The sequence below is a fragment of the Mesocricetus auratus genome, unplaced genomic scaffold (assembly GCF_017639785.1).
Source record: "Mesocricetus auratus isolate SY011 unplaced genomic scaffold, BCM_Maur_2.0 Super-Scaffold_4256, whole genome shotgun sequence".
NCBI lineage: Eukaryota > Metazoa > Chordata > Mammalia > Rodentia > Cricetidae > Mesocricetus > Mesocricetus auratus.
In genome coordinates this window covers 52,866,572-52,894,506 of record NW_024429182.1, presented here as the reverse complement: position 1 = coordinate 52,894,506, position 27,935 = coordinate 52,866,572, and the positions used below count along the sequence as shown (strand labels likewise).

Below are 27,935 nucleotides of genomic sequence, written 5' to 3'. Positions count from 1 at the left end.
TATGTGATTATTTTGAGGTATGGTCTCATTATGTAGACAGGCTGGCTTTGTAATCTGCCTCAGTCTCCCAAATCTGGGATTACAGATGTGTACCACCAGGCTCAGATCCTCATTGTTTTTCAAAAACAGTATCTTTCACTCCTGAAGCTTCCTGGAATGGCTTCCATCTCTAAGTGTGAGTGTTCTGCTCCAGAATCATGGTGGTCATGGAGCTGACCCTCACCCTGTGTCTGTCTTTGTCCTCTAAGTGATGCAGAGCTGGCTTTTGGGCCCTAAGCTGACCTCAATATGTGATACTAATACACATATCCTGTCCAGAAGCAGATTCCTGGCCAGACCCTAGGACAGGGACTTGGGATGCCACCAAAGTCTGATGGCCTGTTGTCTTCCCTGGCCTACCTTTCTTGTTCTTCTCTTTGGTGACAACAGTCATTGCCATGGTGCCAGAAAGCTGGGCTTCCCCTGCATGAGGCAGGCGAGAAACCTGAACTGAGCGGAAGACACTCTTAAGGGTATTCTTCGAGCTCGCATCCCTCTTGTCACCTTCTCTCCTTCGATCCCCAGGGTGGCCCAGCCAGTAGTCCACCTGGAGGCCAATCACATCCCCATATGGACTATTTGGGCTCCTGGAGAAGTGAAATGAAAACATTTGTTGGCTTTGATCTCAGTGCCTAATCACATGGGACCAATGAGGGGAAGAAGAAACTGCTTTTGGGAGCAGGAGATGGGGAGGAAGATCAGCCATCTGGCTCTCTTTCTGCCAGTCACATAGAACCTGCTCATGTGGGGTGAGAATCAGGAGAAGACGAAGCCCAAGTCACAGTGAGGAGATCAAAACTGTAACAAAATGAAGGAAGCAGAGCAGAAAGCTTTGTGAAAGTGTGCACACACACACACACACACACACACACACGCACGCACGCACGCACGCACGCACGCGCATACACACACACACGCACGCAAGCCCAAAGCAGGCAGATGGCTGGAGAGAAACAGTGGACAGGGCCTGAAGCAGCACCCTGGCTTCACAGCTGCCTTGGGAGCCAATGGATGCTGCCCTGCACTTTTGCTTATGTGTGGCAGGGTTAGCTCAGTGATAATTTTAGCTCCTGGGGGAAAATGGAGTGTTTTCTTGAAAGAAGGCGTCAGACACAATAGGTATCCAGGCTAGGAAAGTCATCTGACTTTTTTGGTGGCTTCATTAAAAAAACAAGCTTAAACTGGATGAGAAAAGAGGTCAAGGTAGGCTGGTCCACAGTCCTCAAATCCAAGCTGCACAGAAGTGGATGAAACAGGAGAAAACAGGCTTCCTAGAATTCTAGAAGTACTAGATTGCTGAGGCAGAATGTGGCTGAGTTCCTAAACTGTCGCCTCCATGGACAGTAGAAGACCACGATGAGAAATATAAGGAGAAGGGCTGGACCCATTCCTTCCTCTAACTCTGACACTGAAATGGTCACTTCTGAAAAGCCACTGGCAATGCCTCCCCATTGGGAGCTATGAAGAAAGGAAATAGGGAAGACAGAAGAAAGAGTGAAAAGATGTATTCTGTGCCTGGCTACACCCAGCTTTTCTTGCCTGAAAATCTTTGCTCTCTACCCTCATTACACTTTGCTTGCCCTCCCTGAGATATGGCAGAAAACCAGCTTGCTGGCCATCTCCCTGAACTTTAAGTACCTGAGAGTCTAAAGAAGCAGTCTCCCTCCCACCACTCCCTGCAATCTCAGTTACAAGGTCTTTGCCATCTCAACACTGCAGGCCCAACCTGGAACCTGAGCCAACTGGCTGCCACAGCTCCAGGGCCTTCCATGGGACAGGTGCAAGACAGTGCCACTCTGAAGCAATTCCCACACTGTCACTGCCATTGCTACTCAGGCCTCCTAACATCCCTGTGAGGTGGCCATTTTAACTCTACGCATAGCAGAAATTAAAGCTCAGTAACCTGCTTAAGTCAACATAGTACACATAGGATGGGATGCCACTTAACCCAGGCTTCCTTGACTCCCAATCCCATGCTATTCTTTTTTTGTTGTTGTTGTTTTGTTTTGTTTTTTTAACGAGACAGGGTTTCTCTGTATTGTTTTGGAGGCTGTCGGTCCAGCCCAGCCTCGAACTCACAGAGATCTGCCTGCCTCTGCCTCCCGAGTGCTGGGATTAAAGGTGTGCGCCACCACTGCCCAGCTCCCATGCTATTCTTTTTTTTTTTTTTTAAGATTTATTTACTTATTATGTATACAATGTTCTGTCTGCATATATTCCTGCACACCAGGAGAGGGCACCAGATCTCATTACAGATGGTTGTGAGCCACCATGTGGTTGCTGGGAATTGAACTCAGGACCTCTGGAAGAGCAGCCAATGCTCTTAACCTCTGAGCCATCTCTCCAGCCCCCCACCCCATGCTATTCTTATAACCCCAGCACAGTGGCTTTTCAACCTTCCTAATGTTTCAACCCTTTAATGCATTTTCTCATGTTGTGGTGATCCCCAACCATAAAATTATTTTCATTGCTACTTCGTAACTATAATTTTGCTACTGTTATGAAAGTAATGTAAATATCTGTTTTCTGATGGTCTTAGGTGACTCCTGTAAAGGGATCACAACCCACAGGTTGAGAACCACTACCCTAGGTCCTGTAGGAAGCTACTGGAGCCATACTTTAACAGTCTACTGGGGCCTCTCTGTCAATACAGCCCCCACTGATCCTACAATGCAGAGCAAACAAAGCAAGAAACATCAAACTTCACTGAACTTCCTTTCACTGTCTCAGTCCCCTTGTGCCCGGTCTTTGACTTCTATCTAAGCCAGTGTTCTCACCTAGATGGCTCTGTTGTGCCAGTGTGCCATTCCCGAAAAGGGAGTCAGGTTGCTAGAGGAACATGGCAGGATGGACGGGGTTAGGGGAAAAGCCTTACCCCACAATGGCGAGGGCACTGCTCATGGATGGGGATGAGGGAGGGGTAGCTGTGGCATCTCGGCTCAGGCCTGAGCTTGAGGGTGGTGATGTGGAGGGCACAGTAAGGCTGACCACAGGTGAATCATCTCCATCGCCTGTCAAAGGGACAAACACAGTTGGCCAGAGGCAGTTACCTTTGACCTGCTGGTGGCAGGAAGTGTGCTCTCTTTTCAGTGGACTCCAGGGTGTTCTGGAGGAATGAGGCCCATACCTTCCTGTCCAACTGTTTCCCTGAACACACTCAACCAATTACATCCTGAAGAAGACCTGAAAGATAGGGCCTTCACTCAGAGAAGCAAAGGCTCTGGCTTACCTGCAGTGGAGGGTGAGTCTTCAACAAGGCCCACTTTCACAACCTGGAGGGAAGGGATGTTTATTAGATCCTCTGTCACTGTAGCCAGGCCTCAATCCAACTGTTAAGAGATGGCCAGCACCACAACCATGACTATTTGGTATTTTGTCAATAATTAAAAATCTTTATACACCCGGAACAGCCTAGGACTTAAAAAGATTCCCCCACTCTCCCACCCCCCCCCCCAAAAAAAAAAGAAAAAGGAGAAGAAAAAATAGTTCATGGGCATGCTGCTATAAAGAGGCTGTGGGTTTCATCCTAGGCACCATAAAACTAAAAGAAAGAAAAGAAGCCAAGTTCTGTGAGGTGGGCCATAAATCTTGGCAGCCCTTCTCTGTGGGCTAGGACAGGGCCTACTTTGAAGGTAGTATCCCGACCTCATTTTTTCTAACATCAGACTGGCAGGGGCCTAGGAAACTGCTCCATCTTTGGAACAGGTACATCTCAAGGCTGGCTAGGTTCTGTGTCAAGGCAAGTAAACTGCTGAAGGTGTAGACACAACTTTTCTATTTCCCACTTTTCCTGGAATCTGAAGTATCCTAGGAGGGATGTCTCAGGAATTTGACATGGACAGTATTCTGGAAAGGATGGAGGGGGCCCTCTAGTGGCCAGAAAAAGATATAGCTAGAGGCAACCTGGCTAATATATTCTATGTTCTAAATGACAGGTTGGGTGGGGGGGTCTGGGGTCCTGGCATCTGAGTCAGCCTATGCAGCAGAACAGTTGGGCTGGAGCTGCTACAGCAGAAACCATGTGCCTTTTTCAGGTGACTTCTGGAGGACGGGTCTAAAATTGACACTCTGGGCTTCCTGGATACAGCTACCCTCTCTCTAGCTATCCTGGCAGTTTATGAGGCTGCTAGTTCATGTGGTTAATTCATTTTTTCTTTTGAGACGCTACAAATGGAACCCAGGGTAGATTTTCCTCCCCTTCTTCTTCACGTCAGGGTTTCTGTGTATCTCTGGTTGTTCTGGCACTCACTCTGTAGACCAGGAATGGCCTCAAGCTCACAGAGATCTACCTGCCTCTGTCTCCCAAGTGCTAGGATTAAAGGCGTGCACCACCATGGACTAGCTAACTTTTTTTTTTAAATGTCTCACTTGGCTCTGGCAATTCATATCCTCTGTTTCATGAAGGAAGCAGTTATACTGCCAGCCTAGGTGGCAGCCAGGATTCTGAACTGCCATGCAACTATGGGAGTTTTCTAAGAGTTAAGCAGACAGTAACTGATTGACTAGGTTGCTGGAAAAGAGTAAGCCTGCTTATCTCCCCAGATTCCTGTAATCAGGATGGGGATGGTTAAACCCAAGTCTGTTTAGTTCTTTCCCTGTAAACATCGTGAGATATCTTCAAGACTAAAGGAGACAAAAGTCAACTTCGAAGGGAAATCAGAATGTCTTCTGAATGGTAACACTAGTTTTCAACCCTCTGTAGAATGCTCTGGGTTCCCCAGATCCAATCATCGCTAAATGAAAAACCAAAGGCATCCACAAGATTCTTCCTTTATTTCAAGATAAATTCACTAATTCAATAATATATACATCTACATCAGGGAGGCTTTCCTTAAAGTCATTCCTGTGAGATGGCTGGTTTTGGACTTCTCAGAATACCAATGTTTCACTATTTCTTAGTCTACTTCCTGTTCTCTAAGCTGGGAGAAGCCATAATGTGGATTGCGCCCCAGAGGTACAAGAACCCAAGTTCAAGACTTAGAGACATCAATAACTAATCTGGGTATAGTTCTTGATTAGGCGAAGGATGTCCCTCTGTAATTCTAGTATTTAGGAGACTGAGGCAGGAGGATAACAAGTTCAAGGCCTGCCTTAGCTACAGAGATCCTGCTGTGGATTTAACAGTGTGTACCACCATGTACAGCCATTTCTTATATGGAAAGAAAACAAGAAGACTGGGAGGCTGGGATTGGAGGAGGGGAGCAAGTACGTACACCAATGAAGGGAATAAACTTCTGATAGGAGTCTTCATCAGGGCTGTTGAGAAACAGGAAAGGTTTATAATTAGAGGGTTTGCAAGAGTGCTGGAGAAATAAACTTCCCACACTGTGTTCTGCTCAGTGGGGTCCAGAACATAAGGCTGCAGCTTCCTGTCACACTGCAGGGTAGCCACTCATTAAGGACAGAGTGGAGAGCACAGAATAGACATAAAGAGCACACTGCTGCTCATACTTGCCAGCTGATTTCAATCACTAGGGAGGAAAATAACTGAGGCCTATGTAGGTGAAGGCCCAAGCAAGGAGGAAGCAATATGCGTGAAGGCTTTAAAAGACACGCACATCTTCCACGACCTCTATGACAAGAAATGGAATCATGGAAAAGGAAATATGAAAAATGAAAGGACTCAAGGTTCCTCTAAATCTCTAACCTTTTTTTTTTTTTTTTTTTTTTTTTGAGATAGGGATTCTCTGTGTAGCCCTGGCTGTCCTGGAACTTTCTCTGTAGACCAGGCTGGCCTTGAACTCAGAGATCCACCTGCCTCTGCTCCCGAGTACTGGGATTAAAAGTGTGTATCACCACTGTCTGGATACCCAATATGTTTTTAAGAAAACTCATAATGTTGAACTTACAACTTATGCCTGCAGGTCAACATGGCTTCGGCCACAGGCAGTTGGTGCGTTGTGGCTGCTCCATTGACATACTGCATCACACGACTCACCACATCCAGTGGCTCTGCAGAAAAGTCAGGAGAGACGTGTCCATTTCATGTGTGCAGTGCCACAGCCCCTCACAGAGACCCTCCCAAGTCCCCAGCCAGGACCCTCAGAGCTGAGGGGAAGAAAGGATTCCAAGATCCTCTTGGGCATGAGTCAAAGGACTCATAAACCAGAGCAGAGTCCTCCCTGACCTTGGCTGAACGCTGATGCTAGCATCACCAGTGGATGGTGCGGGGATCTGTGCTGGTACAGTGTACTCACTCAACAATAGATTGATCAGTGGCACTCCCTATTGCTGATTTTATCTCTACAAGCAGAGCTGGCCCATGTACCAAGCCACATGATCTCCTTACTTTTAGATGCAGGCAGAAGCTATCCTGAGGAAAGGGCCACACAGGGTACACGTCCACTAATGAATACCAACTGGAAAGGGGTAAGGGCAAGGTTAAGAGCTATAGCATTGGGAAGATGATTGCTCTCCATGCTCTTCAGTTGCGTTGGGGAACTAGAAGCCTCACTCCTTGGGGGTTTCTTTTAGGGGCCCATACCTGACACTGGGGGCTCTGAGCGACTGAACAGGTCTCTCCAGGCAGAATCAAGGAAGGTGCTACTGTATCTACTATCCACTGAGCCCAAGTATTTGGCCACTGGATGAGAACCTGGCAGAGGGAAAACGGGACAGAATAAAAGATTAGTGGGTAGAATAGGGGAAGCAGCTATCCCCAGCCACAGTCCAGCCTTTAGTATCCCTGACCAACTCTCATCCTGCTGCAGGAACCAGGTCTTCTTCTAGAGCTCTCCTGAATGCTGCCAGACTTTACCTAGGGGAATGATGAGGAAGCGCATGTAACCCAGCCAGTCCGGTGTTTTGCTGGCAAGGGACTTGACAAAGAACCGGAGGATGGAGCTCAGATAACTCTGGCTGCCCACAGCTGCCACCTTGACTGGCCTTGGCATGGATGAGTTGCAGTTGCAGCTGAGGAGAAAGGGGGCACACACATACCATACTTAGGTCTCAGGATCCTGTTTAGGGCAGGCCTCAAGCTCTGACTTCACATTCTAAAAGCCACAGGGAAAGCATGCCAAGAAACAAAACGCTACAGGGAGGCATCAAGCTACAGTGCTACTCAAGAGGGTAGGCAGCTGTCCATGGAGAAGGCTGTGACTGACAGGGATGAGTTGGAAGTGTTGCTTGTGGGGCCTAGAGTTAGCCTAGGCCCAGACACCTGGAATCTTCTTGCTCTGTCACATGGGAGGGGACACCAGGCCCCTCCCAGATGGCCCCAGAGAGGAAAACACAGGATCCCCATTGAAAAGCAGAATGCTACCATAGAGGGAAGGAATGTAAGGTATTCTTAGGACCCTGGATTCTCTTCTTTGTCTTGGGTTTAAGAGAAAGACAAGGCAAGTCAAGGTGAGGCATGAGTCCACGGTGTAGAGGTTCAGGAGCAGATATTCTTGGGATGGGGCATTATTGCTGGCTCTGTCTCTTAAGTACAAGCTGGAGCTGCAGCTTCCTAGCCTGAGAGTATTATCATTTCTAAAAGTCAGGGTGGGTAGATGAGGCAGAGGAACCACAAAACATTGTAAGAAGAAAAACCAGAGCCCTTACTAGCGTTGAATCCTAGTGAGCAGGGCAGACAACACGGCCTGGACCTCCACTATTGAGCAGGTGCATACAACAGGCTTCCTCTGGTCTTGGAGCAGTTCAGCCACATACTGGAGAGGAGGACAGGAGGGATATAGGTAAGCCACATCACTCTCCACAGATGCTGAGAGGTTAGGCAAGGCCTAAACTGAGCTGCAGAGCTCTGGTTCTCTGGCCAACACTGGGCAGAGGTGGTCAGGATTCCTGGCTATATGTAAGAAAAGGGAAAAACAGACCCTATGGAAACATGCTGACTGTGAAATAGGGAGGATTAAAGGTTCCAAATATCACCCATGCCCAGGCATCTCTGGAACCACTGTCTTACAAGGCAGATAGTAGATGGCAGATGAAGTCACTCTCCTGCTTCCCTTACCCCTTGACCCTCAATGCTCTACCTGGCCCTGCCAGTCTGTGGTGTTCACCAGGATGACATTTTCTGGGAGGGCTGCATCGGATACCAGGATCTGATTCAGTTGGTCGTATACCACCTTTCTTGGAATCTGCAGAAACAACAGTTGGTTGGGTGTTGCCCAGGGAGGTGGGAGTAGATAAAACTCCTGGCACAAGGATAACTAAGGATTTGTAGAGACAGTCTCCCATTGATCAGACTAAAATGGAGATAAGGAGGAAGATCACTGTCCTTGGAGAACACACTAACATACTGGGTGTGAAGTCACAACAATGGTTGTTCTGCGGAGAGTCTGGGGTTAGGAAGCTGCAGCTTCCTATGAAGGGCATGGCTCTGGGATAGCAGGGTGGAGGACGAGAGCGGTGAACTGGTACTTGGAGAATGAAGCAAGGACAGTGGGGAGAATGAGTGGCAGCAGGCACCCTGTGGGGCCCACTGTCCCAGGGAACAAAGGTATTTCAGGAACAGCGATTAAGCAGAAGGACAATACCTCACCCTAGGTGTCAGGCTATTCTAGTCTCAGTCTCACTGGCAACTTTGTGATAGCATCAATTTTAGGAAGCCACACCACCCCAACTTTGTCCTTCCCACAATATTTATCAGGGGGACTTGGCTGTGTAACTCTAGGAGAATAGTAACCAGCTTGGGTTACTTGCTACCCTGGCTCTGATACCAGTGTCACAGAAAGGACTTACTTCCCAGGTTTGATTTGTGCCCACATCTTCTCTAGCTACCTTCAGGCTCAAGAGTAGGCTAAGAAGAGCTTGGAATAACCATGGCAGCTCATTGGCAGGGGAATAATGCCAGCAGTTCTTATTCCTGTTCCTGTTCACCGCCACTAAACTGGACTCCCAAATTATACATTAGCAGAGGATAACAAATGTGGTAGATGTCTCTAACTTAGGTTATCTCAGAAGAACTGTAGAGTCATAACACTCCAATATCCCTCTTTTCCCACCACCCAGCCATCAAAGAAATAAACAGACTGAAATCCAAGAGAGGGGATGTGATCTTGTCAGGAACCCAAGATTACCTGTGTGCTATGCCCCAGGTCAGGAGAGCGCTCACTGTCAGAGCTGTTGGTCCTCTCACTCAGGGGCTTGGAGAGCTGCCTCTCCTTCAGGGGAGTGCTCCTCTTCTGCCGGGGTGTGTGTGTCCCCTCCACCTTGCTGATGGCAGCAGGGAGGGGGTTAACAACTCATCCAACCAAAAAGTCATGTCAGCCCAACCACCCCTTCCCAAATGTAATTGGGATTGAGTATGGTTGCAGGTCTGTGTTACCTGCTTCCTTCCTCTCTGGAGTACCTGGGGGAGGCAGAGCCCTGCAGATCTGTTTTGCTGGACTTCATAGGAGTTTTGACTTTTTCTGGTACAACTAGACTTGTGCTCACATCTCCAAACATGTCCTGGTCAGTGATTTCCTGCCACAAGAAAGGTGACAAAGAATGTTACCTCTTTTACTTGATAAGTACAGGAGACTCCTCATAGTCCTGCTAGAATCTATCTTCACTTCAAGGATTATCATTTTCCTGGAAGCATGTGAGTGGAGCTCATGGTTCTAATATTATCACATCCTTAGAGGAAATGTTTACTATTATTCCCATTTTGCTGGATACCATGTGTTCCTATCTACTTTTACCCTTCAGACCTATAAACAGTGTATCAGCACAAGAGGGAGTGACTGAACTCCTGATCCTCCTTGCCCCCAATTCCTGCAGGTTGGGATGACAGGAACGTACCACCACATCCAGTTTTCTGTAGTACCAGAGCTTTATGAAGGCTAGGCAAGAACTCTATCAAACTGAGTTATATCCCTAGCCTCAAACCTGTATTTGTATGCGCTCAAATGTATTAGAAAGGAAGCCTACCACCAAGCTACATCCCTAGACTGAACAGAATTTTAATGTAAATAGAGCCCTAGGGACCATTAGCTAGATCAAGACAAAGAGACCTGAGCACATCTGAACTACCACTTGCCTCTTTCCACTCCCATAGTTATCAAGTATCAGTATTCTGACTTTCACATGGATAAGGAAATCCTATGGCATGCATGCTTTGGGTATCGGCCTACTTTCCTGGACAATAAGTTAAGATTCAGTTTGAGCCGGGCGGTGGTGGCGCACGCCTTTAATCCAGCACTCGGGAGGCAGAGGCAGGCGGATCTCTGTGAGTTCGAGGCCAGCCTGGTCTACAAAGTGAGTTCCAGGACAGCATCCAAAGCCACAGAGAAACCCTGTCTTGAAAAAGCAAAAAAGCAAAAAAAAAAAAAAAAAAAAAAAAAAAAAAGATTCAGTTTGAGATTTGGTCAGTCACTGGAGAATCTGAGTCAGGAAGTAACATGATTGAAATTTCACTTTGGAAAGATCATACTGTATTGACTGTGTGTAGTATGGCAAGAGTTAGGGATTTATTTCAATTATTAGTGAGTGAAGAAGTAATGGTACAGTACGTTATAATCCTAGATAGGCCTAATGCTTTATCATTTTCAACAAGAGCAATGTAGTGGTTATTTACTATAGGAAACATAAGCCTAAATACTCTTGGATTCAGTTCAACCACTAGAAGGTCTTGGAACATGGCTCGTGCCTCAGATGGCATTTGCAAAGGTCCCTCTTCTTGACATCCAGTGTCTAGCTCCCTGTCTCATTTGGTACACTTTCAGGTACCCCAAGAGTGCAGCCAACTCAGAATCTTCAGTCTGCATCCCAGGGCCTCCACTGAGCCTTGTCCAGGTGGCTTCCCCTGGGGAGGGGCCTTGATGGCATCGTTGTATTCTCTGAGCTCAGCATTAGTAGGTGCACAGTAAATAGTTAAGGCTTATGTGATGGTGTGCAACTGGTTCAACTGTACTTTGTGGGCCTTTGGCCTGCACCTCTAGGCAGTTCCAGCACCTGCTGAAAAAAGATGCTGACCAGTAACCCCCAGAGACTTAACATCATGAGCTTCCTGAACACTGAGAAAGCAACAAAGATGGAGAAAGGGACAGCTTCCCAGGACAAGACGCTGGATGTTGTTTCAGAAAGAAATGAGGGTGACAGTGAGAAATACAAATTAGCATTTGGTCAGTTCTACATTAGCATTTGGACAGAAAAGGGACATTTCTAGATTACTAGTCTGGGGGGAGAACCTGGTCTCAAGGATGGGTTCTAATACATGGGTAAGGATTTCAGGGGAAAGGAAACAGGACATTCATGCCCACAGATTAAGGCAAAATTTACAAGGTGGTCCTTAACATCTTTCTAAAATGAATCCATCTATTCCCTAGCTCACTCGTGCTCCCCCCCTCAGGTGTGTGTGTGTGTGTGTGTGTGTGTGTGTGTGTGTGTGTGTGGTGTGTATGTGTGTGTGTGTATTTTAAAACAGCATTTCATTATGCTACCTTGGCTGGCACAGAATTCACTATGTAGATCAGGCTGGCCTTAAACTCACAAAGACCCACCTGCCTCTGCCTGTGCCTCTGTGCCTTTTGATTAAAGGTGTGCACTATTATACCTGGCTTTTCCCTATATTTTAAAATTTGATCTGAAATGTCAAAGCAACCATACTTACTAGAGTGTCTGTTTCAGTCAAGCTGTCATCTTGGCTTTTAATCCAAGTAGATTTGACTTTTTCTAGAGCAGCCAATTCCATCTGAAAAAAAAAGTAATAATTATCCTAATCCAAGTAACTAGCACTCTAATATATATATATTTTACTAGGTCTGCCAAGAAGTTTAATACACTTTCACTTCATCCTCAACTTTATACAGTCTTTAAGGCTTTCATCTTCTGAGAGGGGATGACAAGTCTTTTGTGAAAACTAAGCCTCAGAAGGGCAGATTGTTTCAGGAAACTATTAAGTATGGATTGGAGAGATGGCTTACTGAGCACTTGCTGCTCTTGCAGAGAACCTGGGTTTGATTCCTAGCACCCATATCAGGTAGTCCACAACTACCTGTAACTCCAGTTCAAGGGGATCCAATACCTCTTTTAGCCTTCCAGGGTACTCACATTCAAATTCATATTCTCATATACATAATAAAAATAAATATTTTAAAAATCATTAATGATACACAGGGGTATAGAACCAGAAATTCTATTTTTTGTCTTTTTTAGACAGCGTTTCCCTGTGTAGCCCTGGCTGTTGCTCTGTAGACTAGGCTGCCTTCAAAACTCACAGATGACCTGCCTCTGCCTCCTGAGTGCTAAGATAAAAGGTGTATGCTACCATGCATGGCTCAGAGCCAGAAATTCTGACTCTCAGTTATGTAGGGCAAAGAGGCTTAATGTTAGGTGGTTTTCTGTTGAATCTGTAAAATTCTAGCATTTTTGCTTCAAAAGGACACACGGCACTGCCTCTACTTTTCAGAGAAGGAAGACTCTCACAGTTCCAGACTTTCATTTTGAGACTAAAGACACCAATGATAGTTAAATGCTTTGCTTGGTAAAGCATCTAGAAAACCTTCTAACATTATATTAAGCAAAAGAGGCCCCATGTGAAGCTATCGGGTATAAATTAATTCTCCACTGTTTTATTAGCATTTCTCATAAATGTGAAGAGTTTTAAAGCAGACACAGATGCATACACAAGATTATTCATATTTGCTAATAATCTGGCCACACAAGCATCAAAGCCACAGTTACAAGCAACAGGGTGCAGGTGTCAGTGAGGCACTGACCTCAGAGTTCTTTCTTCTAAGGAACCAATGGAAGAAGAAAATATTTAGGATATCCCACTTAATCTCAACTACTCAAAGTCCTTTCTGTGTGTAAAATAACTACAACCAGAAATGGCAGGCTAATTAAGTTCAGGATACCACTGAGTAACCAACAAGGACCACAAAAGCAGCCTTGCTATGTTATGCTCAAAGTCAGGGTTTCTCCACTTGGACTGACACTTAGGGCTGCGTCATCTGTGTACTTCAGGTTGTTTAGCAGCATTCTTGGCCTCGAATCTCTGGATGCTAGTAGTAGCCCTTCCTGTCTGTTAGGTTAAAATTTCTCCATTCAATGACAAATGTCTTCTGAGAGGCAAACCATCTCTAGTGGGAACCACTGCTCAAAACCATCTGCAAGACAAATCTGACACACCTGAGCTCAGGGCTTGACATGGCACAACCTGTGTAATGACTCACAGCCACACAGAACAGGCTGCCTCCAGAGTGCATCTATGTAAACAGGCTAGAATCCCAGAAAAGCCCTGCTTGGTTGGATCTAAAGTAGCTCACTCAGGGAGCTCAGCATAAATTTCCGGTGGGTCAGGAACATGACTTGTCAAACCCTGAACAGCTACAGTGTTGTTTTCATAGCAGTGTGGCAGCATTTGAGGAAATTTATTTCCCCACCTCTATAGGAGCTGTCTTAAGACATGTGACAAAGAAAAACAAACAAAATTACTGACTTTTGAAGCTTCTGTTCCTGCTCAAATAATAACTGAAGGGCTGGACTGGGTGTGTAGCTCAATGATGTTAGCATGTGCATATATGTTAAATGAAGTACTAGTCTCTAACACCATTACTGACAATGTGATGAAAACAGTAACTTACAGCAAAAGGCAGTCTGAGCTGACTGTATCTTGGGGAGGTGTTCTGAGGCACTCATTTCTAGGCTTTACTCTTACCAGCACAGAGAACCAAATTGTGTTGCTACTGTGTATTCGAGTCTTGAGAAAATTCAACAACTGTCACAATTTGTATCAGCAGCAATTCTTTCTGGTTCTAGTAATAAACTGAATTCTCTAAATGTTTGGTGCCTACAAGTATAAGATTAAGAACAATCTACAAGTCTGAAGAATTGGCTGAGGGTTAAGAGTACTTGCTGCTCTTGCAGAGGACCCAGGTTCAGTTCCTGACACTCACACCGTGACTCACAACCATCTGTAATTCCAGTTTAGGGGATCCCACACCCTCTTCTAACCTCCATGGATACCAGGCACACATGTGGTACATATACACACACACATACACAGACAAAACATTCATACACAAAATAAAAGAGAAAGAAAAGAAAAATCCATTAAAGAGGCTGATGACATAGCTCTCCAGTAGATGCCTTAGCATAGACAAAGTTCTGGGTTCTATCCTCTGTACCACAAAAAGAAAAAGAAAACAAAAAGAAGTTGGTCATGGTGGCACACGTCTTTAATCCCAACACTTGGGAGGCAAAGGCAGACGGATTTCTGTGAGTTTCAGGCCAGGCTGATTTACAGAGTGAATTCCAGGAAAGCCAGAGTTACATAGTGAGACCTGTCTTGAAAAAAAAAACACAAAATAAAGCAACACCCCTCCAAAAAAACTAAGAGTGCTTAGCAACAGGGATGAGAAGCTATGTGTAACAAGAGGTGCAAAGCCCCTACATCCAACAATCACACCTTTTCCTAAGCTACCCAAAGTATTCCACATTAAGGGCATGAGCACAGCCTTGTTCTACCATCTCAATGTGCCTTCATACTAAAGGATTCCACAGCTCTACACCCACACCAAGACATATGGGCTCTTTAAAATAGAATCTCAGCAGGGAACAAAGCAAACCTGAGTTTTGGCCAAAGGAATAAGAATTTGAAGGACTTGTGTATAAGACATTCGTACTCTATCAATTTTGGGACTTCAAAAGTGAAATGTGCTAAGGAATTGTACTTCTTGTAGGTCCAATCAGCACATACCCTGCTAAAGACTGACCAACAGGATCTCACAGCATTCCCACATGGCCTTTACAGTGCGTGCTTTCCAGATGAGGAAATAGCCTTGAGCAGAAGCAAGCCAGTGGGAATATGGAGTCAAGATTCACTCTGGAAAAACCACCCTTCATAGTTAAGGGCTTGTTTCCTTGTTTATTTGAGGTAGGGTCTTGCTATGTAGATCGGGCTGGCCTTGAATTCACAGAAATTAGCTTCCCTCTGTTTCCTGAGTGCTGGGATTAAAGGCATGCACTACTATGCCAGGCTTGTTTGTTTTTTGCCAAATCAAGGGCCCAAAACCAACTTCTTCCCTACGAAACAGCTCCTCTTGCTGCCTTAGGAGTCATGAGCATTTATTCAACATTCAGTATGTGCCGTATTCTGTGCTTACTGCTGCATGGACCATTGGCTTGGCTAACACCTCACTTATACTTTGTCACAGTAGCACATTGCTTATCATTCACAGAACACTGTACAGCAGCCCTCCTTTAAGCAGGCCCCGTGCTTCTTCCCACAGAGTTACTCTAAGTGATTCTAGTAGTCAATCATTTATCCACATAGACAGAGGCTTTCTGTAGGATCATCTGGTAGCTCCCTGTGGGGAAAAGTTGTTGAGTCATTCTCCAGTGCTAGCAGCACACTAAATACTGCCTCCTTGGCTCCGGAGCACCATGAACATGCTTGAAATGTGCTGGGATGGGGATTTGCAAGTATCAGGCTGCAGCTTCTCCACAGGGTAATTTTTAATATGGGTATGGTTTTCCTTCTTTCACTTCCTAAGAACCATGGTACAGTTCTTGGTGGGGTTGGCTGCCAGCTGCTCTTTAATAATGAAGAGAGATAAGTTGGGAGACAGCCCCACCTGGTGGCAGAAAGGAGAAAGGTTGCTGAAATAGCCCATAAGAGGGCACACAAAGGACAGGAGCCTGGCCAGCTACAGACTGCTTTTCAGCAGATGGAGGGCCTGGCACCTTCAGCTCATCTCCTCAAAGTTAATAGCCATTGCAGGGTAAGATGTGTATTCTGCCCTGTGAACAAATGACTATGCCTCATTTGATGCCAAGGCAGCAAGAACTGGAGAACTTTAGCTTCTCTCATCAACAGAGAAACATGGCCCTAACAGAATACCATAGCTCAGTTCTAAAACTATATACAGTGACCATTTGCCTTTAGTTGTGAAGAAAGGTACAAACAGCTTCTTCTCCAGACCCGAGAAAGGCTTGGCATCCACAGGCTCCTACCTATGACCAGCTGCTGGGAGCCACAGCAGATACCACTCTCCTGCTCAGTAGGCAAATAGAAACCTATACACTAAATTGTACATTCTTCTAAGGTACTGATCTCCCTTGAATTCTCCAACCAGCAAAGTCTACTTATTGTGTCCTGTACAGATCCCTTTGTCCTTTTATACCTGTTCTTTTTGTAGCCTGAAGGAAGAATCACTATCACCTCCCATTCCAAATGCCATGCATTATGCCTTACACCCACGTCTACCTCACCTCACATAGGGGAGGGTTCTGAGGGAAGGAAAATGGCTCTCTGCCATGCTGGAACAGAATGAAAGAACACCACTCTTGGATTTCTAAGGGCTCAGAGCCACACTCAAGAAAAGCAGAGGGCCCAGAGAGAGAAGCCAAGACGGCAGGTCCTTCTCCCACCCCTTTTCACCATCGGTCTGCTCACAGGGCTGGTGGTGTCTTTTCCGAGGCTGCCCTTGCTGTTGAGGCTGCCAATCTCCGTCTGTGAGCTGGACTGCGACATCCCCTCAAAGAAGGGCCTGTAGCAAAGAAGCACAGCTGGAGTTAGTGGCGACCACAGCTCAGAAAAACAGTTCACAAGGCCCGCATGGAGCCAGCGCTCAAGGCAAGGCAGCAGCTGAGGCTTTGAGGACACTGGTTAGGGAGGACACTGTTAAGATGGTTAGGAGGTTTCCAGAGACTCCTATCAGGACTTTTGTTATTTAATCTCCACCAGGAGAACAAGAAGCTTGGAGACAACAAAAAGTCATGATTCCCTGAATGAAGTATGAGAGAGGATACAAGGGACATCATGACAGAGGGAAAGGGAAGCCTGGGAGGCAGTGTAGGAGGAGCTTTGGGCCTCACTTGAGCTTGGGCTTTGGGGTGCTGAGGATGCTCTCTGTTTCCTCCATTTCAGGGCCACTGTCACTGGGGTTGTACATCTCTAAACTGTCGTAGAGTTCATCCAGGTCCTCTTCCACTTCCCGAATCTGCTCCCGTGACACATGTTCTAGCCCAAAGCCCACCTGTGAGCAAAACACAGATCTTATTAACACTGTGTGGTTAGATGAACAACTCGTGTCTCCTAGGCCATCTGTCAACTGGCACTCTCAGTATTCCTTCTAGAGGGACATTCCAGAGTCATGGTAGAGAAACCTTTCTGTGTGTGTGTGTGTGTGTGTGTGTGTGTATGTGTGTGTGTATGTATGTATGTATGTATGTATGTATGTATTGTTTTTTGAGACAGGGCTTCTCTGTGTAGCCCTGGCTGTCCTGGAGCTCACTCTGTAGACCAGGCTGGCCTCAAACTCAGAGATCCACTTGCCTCTGCCTCCCGAGTGCTAGGATTAAAGGTGTATGCCACCACCGCTTAGTTCTTTGTGTTCTATGATCTGACTTTGAGAGCAGTGGCATGGTAGAGTTACTTTCCCTATCAGTTACTACCAATATCCCTTCCAGGGCTGGAACCAGGAGGAAGAGATATGCTGATGCACCTCCCAAGGAACCACACAAGAAAACCCAGGTCTGATAGGCTAGTCCATCTTCTGCTCTGTCCTTCAAACTCACATACAAGTTGCCTTTCTTTGCAGCCCACAGTGTGACAAAGACCCTTTCTCAACATTTTCCATCTTCATTCATTTTTAGTTTACTTACAGCCTATGTGAATGAAGCCAGGACCTCCAAGGTCTAGGGGATTTCTATCAAGAGTTGATCAAAGAGGACATATAACACTTGGGCTATTGTTCACTGTAGCTCCCTTGGGATACAAGGAAGAATTAAACAACAGCTAGATGTCATTGTTGCCCTACACCAGAGAACTGCATATCGACTAATGATTGGATATGACTGTTTGCTTTTATATGCCATGAAACTGCACTCTTCTCCAGCTGCCTTCTCTCCTGTGGCTGTTATACATGCAAGTGGGTAGGAATCATGACTCCATAATCTTGGTGCCTAGTGGCTACATGGGACATAGGTGTGAAACTGGAATTAAGGGGTCATACCTCATCGGAAACTTTGAATCGTTTCAGGAGGGCCACAAACTTCTGTTTGATGTTAGGTTGCTGTGGGAACAAAATATACAAATTGTTCTCAAGTATCATCTACTTGTGGTCAACTAAATAGAGTGTGTCAGGAGCTTACCCTCACAACAAACAGGAGAAGAAAAATAGCTGACAGATTTAGTTGCTGCATTTTCCCTGAAAACTTCTCTAGAAAGAGGCAAATGCTCTAATGTAGCTGCCAGAGCCCTGGGCAGCTCAATGGAGACCTCATGTCCCCAAGGCCTCCATGGTAACCTGGTGATTTCCAGAGGTACAGCTCTATCCCATCTTCTGCTCTGTCCAGCAGATCCAGGTAACAGCTGGTGAGTGTCCTGTACCTCCTATGCCCAACATCTCAGAATGGCATTTGTCCTCTTTTTGCACAAACATCTTGGATAGCAGTGTCACCAACCCACCTAAGTACCAACCCTTACTGCTGGAGTCTTTCTACCACTGTTCCCTCAGCATGAAATGGACACTTCCAGAAGAGGCCATTTTTCCTCTGTGTTGTGATGCAGAGCTCTGCCTTACCGCATATACTCACCCTGCTGTGTCACAGTTACTTGTTGAGATGAGGTTATATTTTCAGATACTAGAGTTCACTGATGGTCCAGCCTGAATAGCCAGACCCTCATGTGGGAATAGAAACAACTGACTTGCACTTCAGAAAGAGAGCAGTGGAAAGGGCAAGGCCAACAAGGAAGAAACCCAACTTCATATCATCAGAGAACTTAAGGCATAACAAGGTCATTGTTGAGACCCAAGTGCTTGGTGAGGAAAGAAGACTGTACACGGACAGAAGAAGATACAAAATAAAGGACCATCCCCAAGTGTCAAGAAACACAACTGCAAAGTGCCTACAGCTCCCAGTGATGCTCTGGAGATGGACATTATCACGGATCCCTGGTTACACACCTGCTGATGCTATGGAAAGGGGACTTAGGAAACTCAGGAGACATTCTTTGGGGTGAAAACAGGGAGGGTCCTGCAGCTGTTTTCCTTCTCAGAGTTTAAAGGAGGAAGGGTTGGATCCTGGGGGCCTGCCCTCCTTGCAGGGCTTGAAAACTTAGGAAAAGGGAGTACTGATACAAAGGAGAGACTAGGTTGTAGTCCTGAGGGCTTTCTCTTGAGTCTCATGAACTCTGACTGCAGAGGCTGAGAGTGTTATTTTGTGGTAGGAGGCCAGGCTAGGATGCATCTTTGAAATTCATCTTGCCTTAATTTCACCCCAAATGAGAAAACTTCACTCTTAGGGTATCAGTCCCTAGACTGGCCCTGCACTTGAGAGAACCAGAATGAGACTTTTTCCTCCTACAAGTTCTTGGTACTTTTGACCCTTTTATTCCCTGGAGTACAGGGGCTCCCAAATCAGCCAGAGGTCACTGAAGAGCTCAAGTTTTAACTCCCCAGTCCAGGACTTCAATTTTAATAAGGGCTCAAGAAATCTTAGTTAGGGGACATAATCCAAGACAGATCCAGGGTTAAGAGCTATATATATCTAATGTGACTGAATCTTACTTATCAAGCCCAGAGTTCCTGCAGTTGACAGTGTATCACTTGAAGCAACCAACTAGAGAAGAAAGTCCGAGGCATTGCAATCCTTAAAGAAATATTTGGATTGTTTTAAGATCTAGAAAAACAGTTATAGCCTTCTTTCAATTCTGCATAATCTATAGCCTATAACATTCTGTGTACCACAGGGGTTCCTAACATGCTGATTCTTAGTGGGTGGTAGTAGGGGTTCTGGGGATGTATCAGAATATTGAGAGTGTGATTCCAAGTAGACAGGGTTTAAAAAATCCCACAAGTCTCCCTGTACCACTCACTCCCCACCTACTTTAGACCAAGAGTCTAAGTTGTACCATGCCCTGAACCTGGGGGCTCACCCTAGTGATGGCTGACGTTGAGGTCAGTTTCCTCCGAGTCTTCTTAACTTTCCGAAGATCCTCATCTTCATAGAATAGGTCCTGAGAGGGCAGGAAACAGAATGAGCTGGGGAATTCAAGAAGCCCCTCCTCACACCGTATAAAAGAGCCATAGGAAGTTACCTGCCCATGCAATGGGTCATCACTGCCTTCCTGCTCTGAGGAGAAGCTTTCTTCCTCTTCTTCGGAGTAGTTGTCAATATCTGGGGAGCGATCTAGAACAAACATCCTAGTAAGCAACTTGTTCTGGTTTGATCCAAGTGACTTCCAAGGATAGCAATCAAAGGACTGGGTTGGAGGGAAGGGCCACATGGAGCCATGGAGCTTTATGACCACACATTACTTCAGGGATCTCTAAGCTTCTCTTGCCTGGGCACATTTCATGTATGTTTTACTCAGTTTTCCCAGGATAGAGGTCAGTGCACTGATTCCCTTGTCTTCTACAGTGTCTGCAGACACTGCACATGTATTTTAAAAATTATTTAAAAATTTATGTGTATGAGCGTTTTGCCTGCATGTATAGGCGTGCAACCCATGTGTGCCTTATGCTCTTGGGTGTCAGAAGAGAGTATCAGATCCCCAGAAACTAGACTTATGGATGGTTGTGAGCCACCATGTGGATGCTGGGAGTTAAATCCAGATCCTCTGGAAGAGTAACAAGTGCTCTTAAACCACTGAGCCATCTCTCCAGCCCCGTTGTTTGATTCTTACCAGACAGCTTAGACTTGATTCCTTCATGGTCAATGGGTTGGCTGGACAAAGAGTAGATTTTTATTTCTGCCACAGGCACAGAGACATCCTTCACGTTGCTGTGCAGGCCAAGCACCAAAGCACCCTCATTAGGATGTTGCATTACCTGTGAGCAAAACATATACTACAAATAAAATCTCTTACCCAGTGCCCGAGTTGTCACTGTCACAAACCCATGTGACATGAAAGCCAACGGCAACATGTTCTGCTAATATATTTTCCTTCCCACTTCCAGATCTATGCCTATTGCCTTTCCTACTGCTTTCATGGGATTACTTTAAAAACTATCCCAGGGGCTAGAGATGGCTTAGTGGTTGAGAGAGCCTGCAGCTCTTACAGAGGATCCAAGTTCTGCTCCCAGTAGCCATTTTGGGTGGCTTACAACACCTGTAAATCTAGCTCCAGGTGATCTAACACTCTCTTCTGGCATCCTTAGATACCTCCACACGTGTGCACATACAACAACACCCCCATAAACATAATTTTAAATAATAATAAATCTTTTTTTTTTTTTGGTTTTTCGAGACAGGGTTTCTCTGCGGCTTTAGAGGCTGTCCTCTTGTAGACCGGGCTGGTCTCGAACTCACAGAGATCCGCCTGCCTCTGCTTCCTGAGTACTGGGATTAAAGGCATGTACCACCACCACCCGGCTAATAATAAATGGAAAAAAAATCTCCCAGTTGCTTCTGGCTAACCCTTCAGTGATATTGAACCTGACAATTTAAGACAACAACAAATAACAAACAACAATAACAGCAACACAGCTATCTCTAGAAGGGTCATGTGTTTAAAGACAACCATTGAGGCTTGAGGTTGAAAATGATTGGTAATCTCTAGCATTCCATGTTAAATTAAGTCCTTTACATGGATACTAGCTTTTGAGTCTAGGTAAAGCCAGGCACTATATGCATGGCTGGTCAGCTGTCTGGCAATGAGAATAAAAGAGTCAGAAAACGGGAAAATGGCAGTGCTTGACCCAGCTGGAAGAGTGGGATACTGCTAATTCCTCCCCATAGTCCCTCATCCTCATATAAAACCTCAAGAGATAGGAAGATGGTTTGGGCCAAGACACATACACAATACAAGAACCACAACATTTTCCCCCTATTTCACTTATTGTTTTGGTTTTTTTGAGACAGGTTTTCTCTGTAGTTTTGGAGTCTGTCCTGGAACTCGCTCTAGACTGGCCTTGAACTCACAGAGACCCTCTTGCCTTTGTCTCCCAAGTGCTGGGATTAAAGGTGTGCACCATCATGTCCATTGTATTTCACTTATTAAGGTACTGAAGAAATTTTTTTTTTTTTTTGGTTTTTCGAGACAGGGTTTCTCTGTATTGTTTTGGAGGCTGTCCTGGAACTCACTCTGTAGACCAGGCTGGCCTCGAACTCACAGAGATCCGCCTGCCTCTGCCTCCCGAGTGCTGGAATTAAAGCCGTGCGCCACCAACGCCTGGCACTGAAGAAATTTTTTAAAATGATGTATTTATTTTTATGTGCATTGGTGTTTTGCTTACATATATGTCTATGTGAGGCCATTAAGTTCCCCAGAACTGAAATAACAGACAACTGTGAGCCACCATGTGGTTGCTGGGAATTGAACTCTGAACCTCTGGAAGAGTAGTCAGTGCTCTTAACCACTGAGCCGACATCTCTCTAGCCCTTAGTACTGAAATAATTTTTTTTTCAGAATGACAATTGGTTTATTTTTAAGCAGTTTGACATTTTTTATTAGTTTATTCTTTGCATTTCACTGAAGTAATTTTAAAAGCTATCTTGCAGCCTCTTTTTTTCCCTTTCTCTTTGGCTGGCATACAGGTGTACTGTACAAGTGAGCAGAAATATTGAGGAAATGGGAGCCTAGTTTCTTTCTGTTAGAAAGGAATTTGAAAGGAAGGAAGGAAGGAAGGAAGGAAGGAAGGAAGGAAGGAAGGAAGGAAGGAAGGAAGAAATGCAAGATCAGGCTCCACGCTATTAGACTGGAACGGAAGTAACCACTATGTGCTCTGGGTTGGAACACCTACATATAAGCAGGAAATGGTCATGGTGTGTGTATGCAAGTTCGCAGGTAAGGGCATGTATATTTATGTACTTCCTAGTTTCCTAGCTCTTTCTGCAGAAATGTTATCCCTGTTGGGGATATGAGCACTGCTAGTACCCTGATTTTTTTTTTTAAATCCTGAACACAGTCTCACTATGTAGCTCTGGCAGTCCTGGAACTTAGACTAGTGCTGCCTTGAACTCACAGAGATCCACATGCCTTGCTGCTTCTGCATCCTGAGTACTAGGATTAAAGGCATGTGCAACCACACCACACCCGACACCTATCTGATTTTAAAGTACTATTTTCCACTAAAACACCCTAGAAGCCTGAGAAAATGATCCTATTCCAGGACTGGGTCAGGGCAAAGACAAGATAAGTCTGAGCTATTTTGTACCAGAAGGTAAGATGGCCTACAAAGAAGGATCTTATATATATATAAGCAACAAAAACCAAACCAAAAGCAACAAAAAACAATAGCCACAATACACAGAGAGACTATATAACCATAGTAATATATTATCAAGTTAAGTTTGGTGAATTTGGCATGTGGGAATTTTTTACATTACTCTTACTAAAACTTTTTAGTTTAGTAAACTTAAAAAATAAATACATACACACATACATATTAAAGTTAGGGCTGGTCCAGTACCAGCTACATGGGAAGCTGGGTAGGAGGATCACTTGAGTCTAGGAGTTTGGGCCTAGCCTGGGCAACATAGTAAGACTCATTTCAAAAGTAAAAGGGAGCTAGAGACACAGATTAGTGGTTAAGAGCACATGTTCTTAACCAGACTTGGGTTCGATTCCCAGAACCCACATGGTGGTTGATAACCATCCATAATTCCAGTTCTAGGAGGCACATGATTCAGACATATATTTGAGCAAAACACTAATACACATAAGATAAAATAAATACATCTTTTTTTGTTTTGTTTTGTTTTTCAAGAAAGGGTTTCTCTGTGTTGCCTTGGCTGCCCTGGAACTCACTCTGTAGACCAGGCTGGCCTCCAACTGAGAGATCCACTTGCCTCTGCCTCCCAAGTGCTGGGATTAAAGGCGTGCACCACTACTGCCCAGCTAAGATAAATAAATCTTAGGAATAAGGTGAAGATTAAAAAAAGCTAAAAGGCGGGGGCTGGAGAGATGGCTCAGAGGTTAAGAGCACTGACTGCTCTTCCAGAGGTCCCTAGTTCAATTCCCAGCAACCATATGGTAGCTCAAAACCATCCGTAATAAGATCTGGTGCCCTCTTCTGGTATGTAGGCAGACATGCATGAAGAATACTGTGTACTTAATACATACATAAATAAAATCTTAAAAAACAAGAGCTAATTCCAGGACAACCTTCAAAGCCACAAAGAAACCCTGTCTTGAAAAAAAAAGAAAGAAAAAGAGAGAAAGTAACTGATAAAGCTAGTTACAGACTGAAGTTCCAATAAAATAATCTATAAAGAAAAAATAAATACCTGCCTGCAGGCTGGGGAAATCATTTGTTGGATGACAATAGACTTAGAGGTCTGCAGTCTAGGACTGTGTTCTGCTCACCTCTGCCATGTTGATGAGTCCCACAGCCAAGGTTTTATAGCCCAAGATAGTCCGGTTCTTATACCGCTTCCTCCTCTGCAACATAATCTGCAGCTTGTTGGCATCTCTCTTAAGGAAATGAGGGTACTGAAGAAGAAAACAGTCCAGATGGTTAATCAGCAACCAGGACCTTGGTGTTTCAGCTCCTAAGAGACCTGTGCTGCAGTTTCTTTTGCTTGTAAGAGTCATTAGTCAGAGTGAGAAAGAAAAAACAAAACAACAAAAAACAGAAGAGCTGGTTATGCTGGGCGCTGGTAGTGTTTATCCAGGCTTAGAAACCACTCTTTCTCTGTCATCTGGTCAGGTGTTTCTCCATGTGCTTCAACACAGGGTTATGATGAGAGAGAGGCTCTAAGAAGGATGAACACAATCACGTGATGGAAGTGAGCTCCATTCTTACTGATTCAGACCAGTAAGGAGAGAGGACAGGACAAGTGTGACAATTAATCATATATGGCCATGTAAGGGGAGACTGGACCTCAGCACATCGCTCATCAGCATATCCAGTACACCCTACTTGAGCTGGCTCAGGGACTGCTCAGGCCTTCTAAGTTAGCCATCAGCTCTTAGACAACTTTTGTTCTTCCCTACTGAAGCTAGGTTCTGGCTGTTTTTGGAGAAAAAAGTGCCTAAGTTTCAAGACTATTTGAATACTAGACGGTTGTAGCATGTTAGAAAACTTTAAAGATGTAAAAAATTCTGACCTGAAGGGAGAAGGTTAATTGGAGCTCTGTTTCCACCAAACCACTGGCTGGGAGGATGATCTCATTGGAACGAAGAATTCTTTTTGAACCCTGAAACCAAGAAAAACTTCTGTCAAAGCTATATCACCAAAAGATCAGATCAAAAAACTGACTACTGTGCTGTAAGAAACTCGTCAGCCTTTATAAATGTCCCCCACCCCAGGCCTCCTCCTACTCTTGTTCTGCTTGTCTTATTTGGCAAATTATAATTATTTTATTTTTATTTATTGTTACTTTTTATGGTACTGTTATTGGAATCATGGCTTTGATGTGCCAGGCAAGGACCCTACCACAGATCTATGTTCTTAGCCTTTCAGACTGTTTTAGATCCAACTGTACCAGATGAACATGCATAGAAACATAATTTGGCTTGGTGAGCTGACTAAATTTATGGCTTCCATCTTAAGTGGGGTATGTAACATTGCCTAGGAACCATGTCATAATGTCTCAAGTACATTCTCTGTAATTTCTGTTCTCACAGGATATACCATACCTTCCCAATTCCTCTAACATCTGACCCTAACATTTCCCTCAATGCTGCTAACCTTGATTTTCTTCATGAAAAAGCTGGAGCAGCTCCAACCTCATAAACCTGCCTCCGGGCCCCTGTCCTCACATCCCCCCCCCCCCCTTCCCTTCTGTCACAGACAACCACCCATGTTCCCATCTGCTCCGGGACTAACTTCCTTCTTCCTCACCTACTTGAAGACATTTTTGAAGCCATTCTTTCTTCTCACATCATCAACTTTCATCATCTAAATATATGCTGTTAAGAACTGTAAAAACTTCTGCTTCCCTCACAGGTGTGAAAACCCGAGTTCTAACCCCAGAACATACATAAAAACAGCCTGGTGTAGTGGTGTGCACTTGTAATCCCAGTGTTGGAGAGGCAGAAACAGAAGAATCCCTCGGGCTTACTGGCAGTCACTTAGAGAGTTCTAGGCCACTGAACAGAGAAATCTTGTGTTTAAAAAAAAATTTTTTTTAACGAGACAGGGTTTCTCTGTATTGTTTTGGAGGCTATCGGTCCAGACCGGCCTTGAACTCACAGGGATCCACCTGCCTCTGCCTTCCGAGTGCTGGGATTAAAGGCGTGCGCCACCACAGCCCGGCCTGTTTAAAAAATTAAGAATGGACAACTTTGAGGAACAATATCCAGGATTGCCATCTGGCACACATACATGTGCACACATGTGCAGCTATACACACCCCTTTCAATACACAAATACCTACCTACTATCCCAAATATATCCTCTGGAGCTGGGCACTGCAAAAAACAAACCACAACCAGCAATGGGCTATCTGTATGGCAAGCTGACTGAAAGGTACCTGAGCATGTAGGTAATAGAATGCAGACAGCAGCACACAAGAGGGGTACAGTCAGGTCTGGCCCCTTTCAAGCATGCTACATGACTATTCTCATCTTTCTATCCTTCCACAAAGAGTTTTCATGAGTCCCAAAAAATAGCTTCCTGAAGGTACGTAGGCCACTATCAACTTGGGTCCAATTTCAAGATTATTTTTAATATCCTTAAATCTTATTTATCTATTTTTAATTTTTAATTTTATGTGTATGGGTATTTTTTTCCATGTGTTTCTGTGCTCTATCTGAGTGTAGTGACTGCAAAGGCCAGAAGAGGTGCTGGATCCCCTGGTACTGAGGAGTCACCAGCTGGACACTAAGGATGGAACCCAGGTCTTCTTTAAGAGTAGCCAGTGCTCTTAATTATAAGCCATCTCTTAAGCCACTTATCATTTTTTTCTAATTAAATTTTTAAAATTGTGTATGCATTTGCTTGTGTGTTTAGTGTATGTGTGTGGGTACACATGTGTATGAAAGCCAGAGGAGGCCATCAGGTGTCCTGTTCTATTACTCTATACCTTATTCCTTTAAGGCAGTGTCTCTTACTGAACTTGGAGCTAAGTTGGCAGGCAACAAGCACCTGTCATCTGATATCCCCATCTCTGGCCCCTACCACACTGGTGCTACAGGTGCAATATGACTATGTTAGCTTTTTACCTGGGTATTGGGGATTGGAACTCAGGTACTCATGCTTGTGCAGCAAGCACTCTTACCTGCTAAGTTATCTCCCCACATCCCCACGTCCCTACTCTATAGTACATATTCAGCACAGAAGACAAAAAGTGTTTAATGCCATAGTATCATTACAGATCATAAAAAATACTCATTAATGAAGTCAGGAGTTGGTGGCGCACGCCTTTAATTCCAGCACTCGGGAGGCAGAGGCAGGTGGATCTCTGTGAGTTTGAGGCCAGCCTGGTCTACAGAGTGAGTTCCAGGACAGCCTCCAAAACAATACAGAGAAACCTGTCTCCAAAACCTAAAAAAAAAAAAAAAAAAAAAAAAAAAACCCAAAACAAAACAAAAAAAGAACTCATTAATGAATACAAACTGGGCTTCTATTATTTTAAAATGCTTGTTTTTGAGACAAGTCTTTACTAACAGCCCAGGATAATATAAAACTCTCAATCTTCCTGCCTTAGTCTCTTGTTCTCACCTGCTCCCTTCCGCTGTGGTGTGAATTACCAAATGTGGTAGTTGCCCAGAGCGAGGGATGGAGGATAGACAATTTGGTAAGGATAACAGGTAAGGAATGTGAAGTCTCTTTTGTGGAGTGGTGGCTGTACTACTGGGAATACTGTAGCAGTGCCTTGGGTTGTGTATTCCAAGTAGGTAAGTTGAATGGAACCTGAATTACAGCCCAGTAAATACGTTATTTAAAACAATATGCTATGTTTATGCTGCATGTCTTTTATCTAATCACTTAACAGGCAGAGGTAGGCAGACCTCTAAAGTTTTAGACCAGTGTAGGATACACAGTGAGACCCTGTCTCAAGAAACAAAAACAATCAAACAGCAACAATAACAAAAAGCCCTAACTGTGTTAAAAGTATTGGCTGCT

General features: G+C 44.8%; 1 protein-coding gene across 2 annotated transcripts in view; it reads right to left on the bottom strand.

Moving 5' to 3' along the window:
• Pacs1 (phosphofurin acidic cluster sorting protein 1) overlaps window positions 1-27,935 on the bottom strand; it is a 131,764-nt gene that overhangs the window by 2,417 nt on the left and 101,412 nt on the right. Inside the window, exons 3-22 of one of the 2 annotated variants that reach the window (XM_013115278.3) lie at window positions 24,973-25,062; window positions 24,230-24,355; window positions 20,606-20,750; window positions 20,018-20,109; window positions 19,856-19,936; window positions 17,931-17,990; window positions 16,792-16,952; window positions 16,370-16,463; window positions 11,582-11,662; window positions 9,314-9,453; window positions 9,066-9,201; window positions 8,019-8,123; window positions 7,588-7,694; window positions 6,797-6,951; window positions 6,524-6,634; window positions 5,889-5,991; window positions 5,253-5,295; window positions 3,269-3,311; window positions 2,915-3,050; window positions 400-626 (exon numbers count right to left, since the gene is read on the bottom strand). In XM_013115278.3, coding sequence (XP_012970732.1) covers window positions 400-626; window positions 2,915-3,050; window positions 3,269-3,311; window positions 5,253-5,295; window positions 5,889-5,991; window positions 6,524-6,634; window positions 6,797-6,951; window positions 7,588-7,694; window positions 8,019-8,123; window positions 9,066-9,201; window positions 9,314-9,453; window positions 11,582-11,662; window positions 16,370-16,463; window positions 16,792-16,952; window positions 17,931-17,990; window positions 19,856-19,936; window positions 20,018-20,109; window positions 20,606-20,750; window positions 24,230-24,355; window positions 24,973-25,062 — 2,236 coding nt within the window. The remainder of the gene's footprint in view (window positions 1-399; window positions 627-2,914; window positions 3,051-3,268; window positions 3,312-5,252; window positions 5,296-5,888; window positions 5,992-6,523; window positions 6,635-6,796; window positions 6,952-7,587; window positions 7,695-8,018; window positions 8,124-9,065; window positions 9,202-9,313; window positions 9,454-11,581; window positions 11,663-16,369; window positions 16,464-16,791; window positions 16,953-17,930; window positions 17,991-19,855; window positions 19,937-20,017; window positions 20,110-20,605; window positions 20,751-24,229; window positions 24,356-24,972; window positions 25,063-27,935) is intronic. The other variant, XM_005064019.4, reaches the window with a different exon arrangement.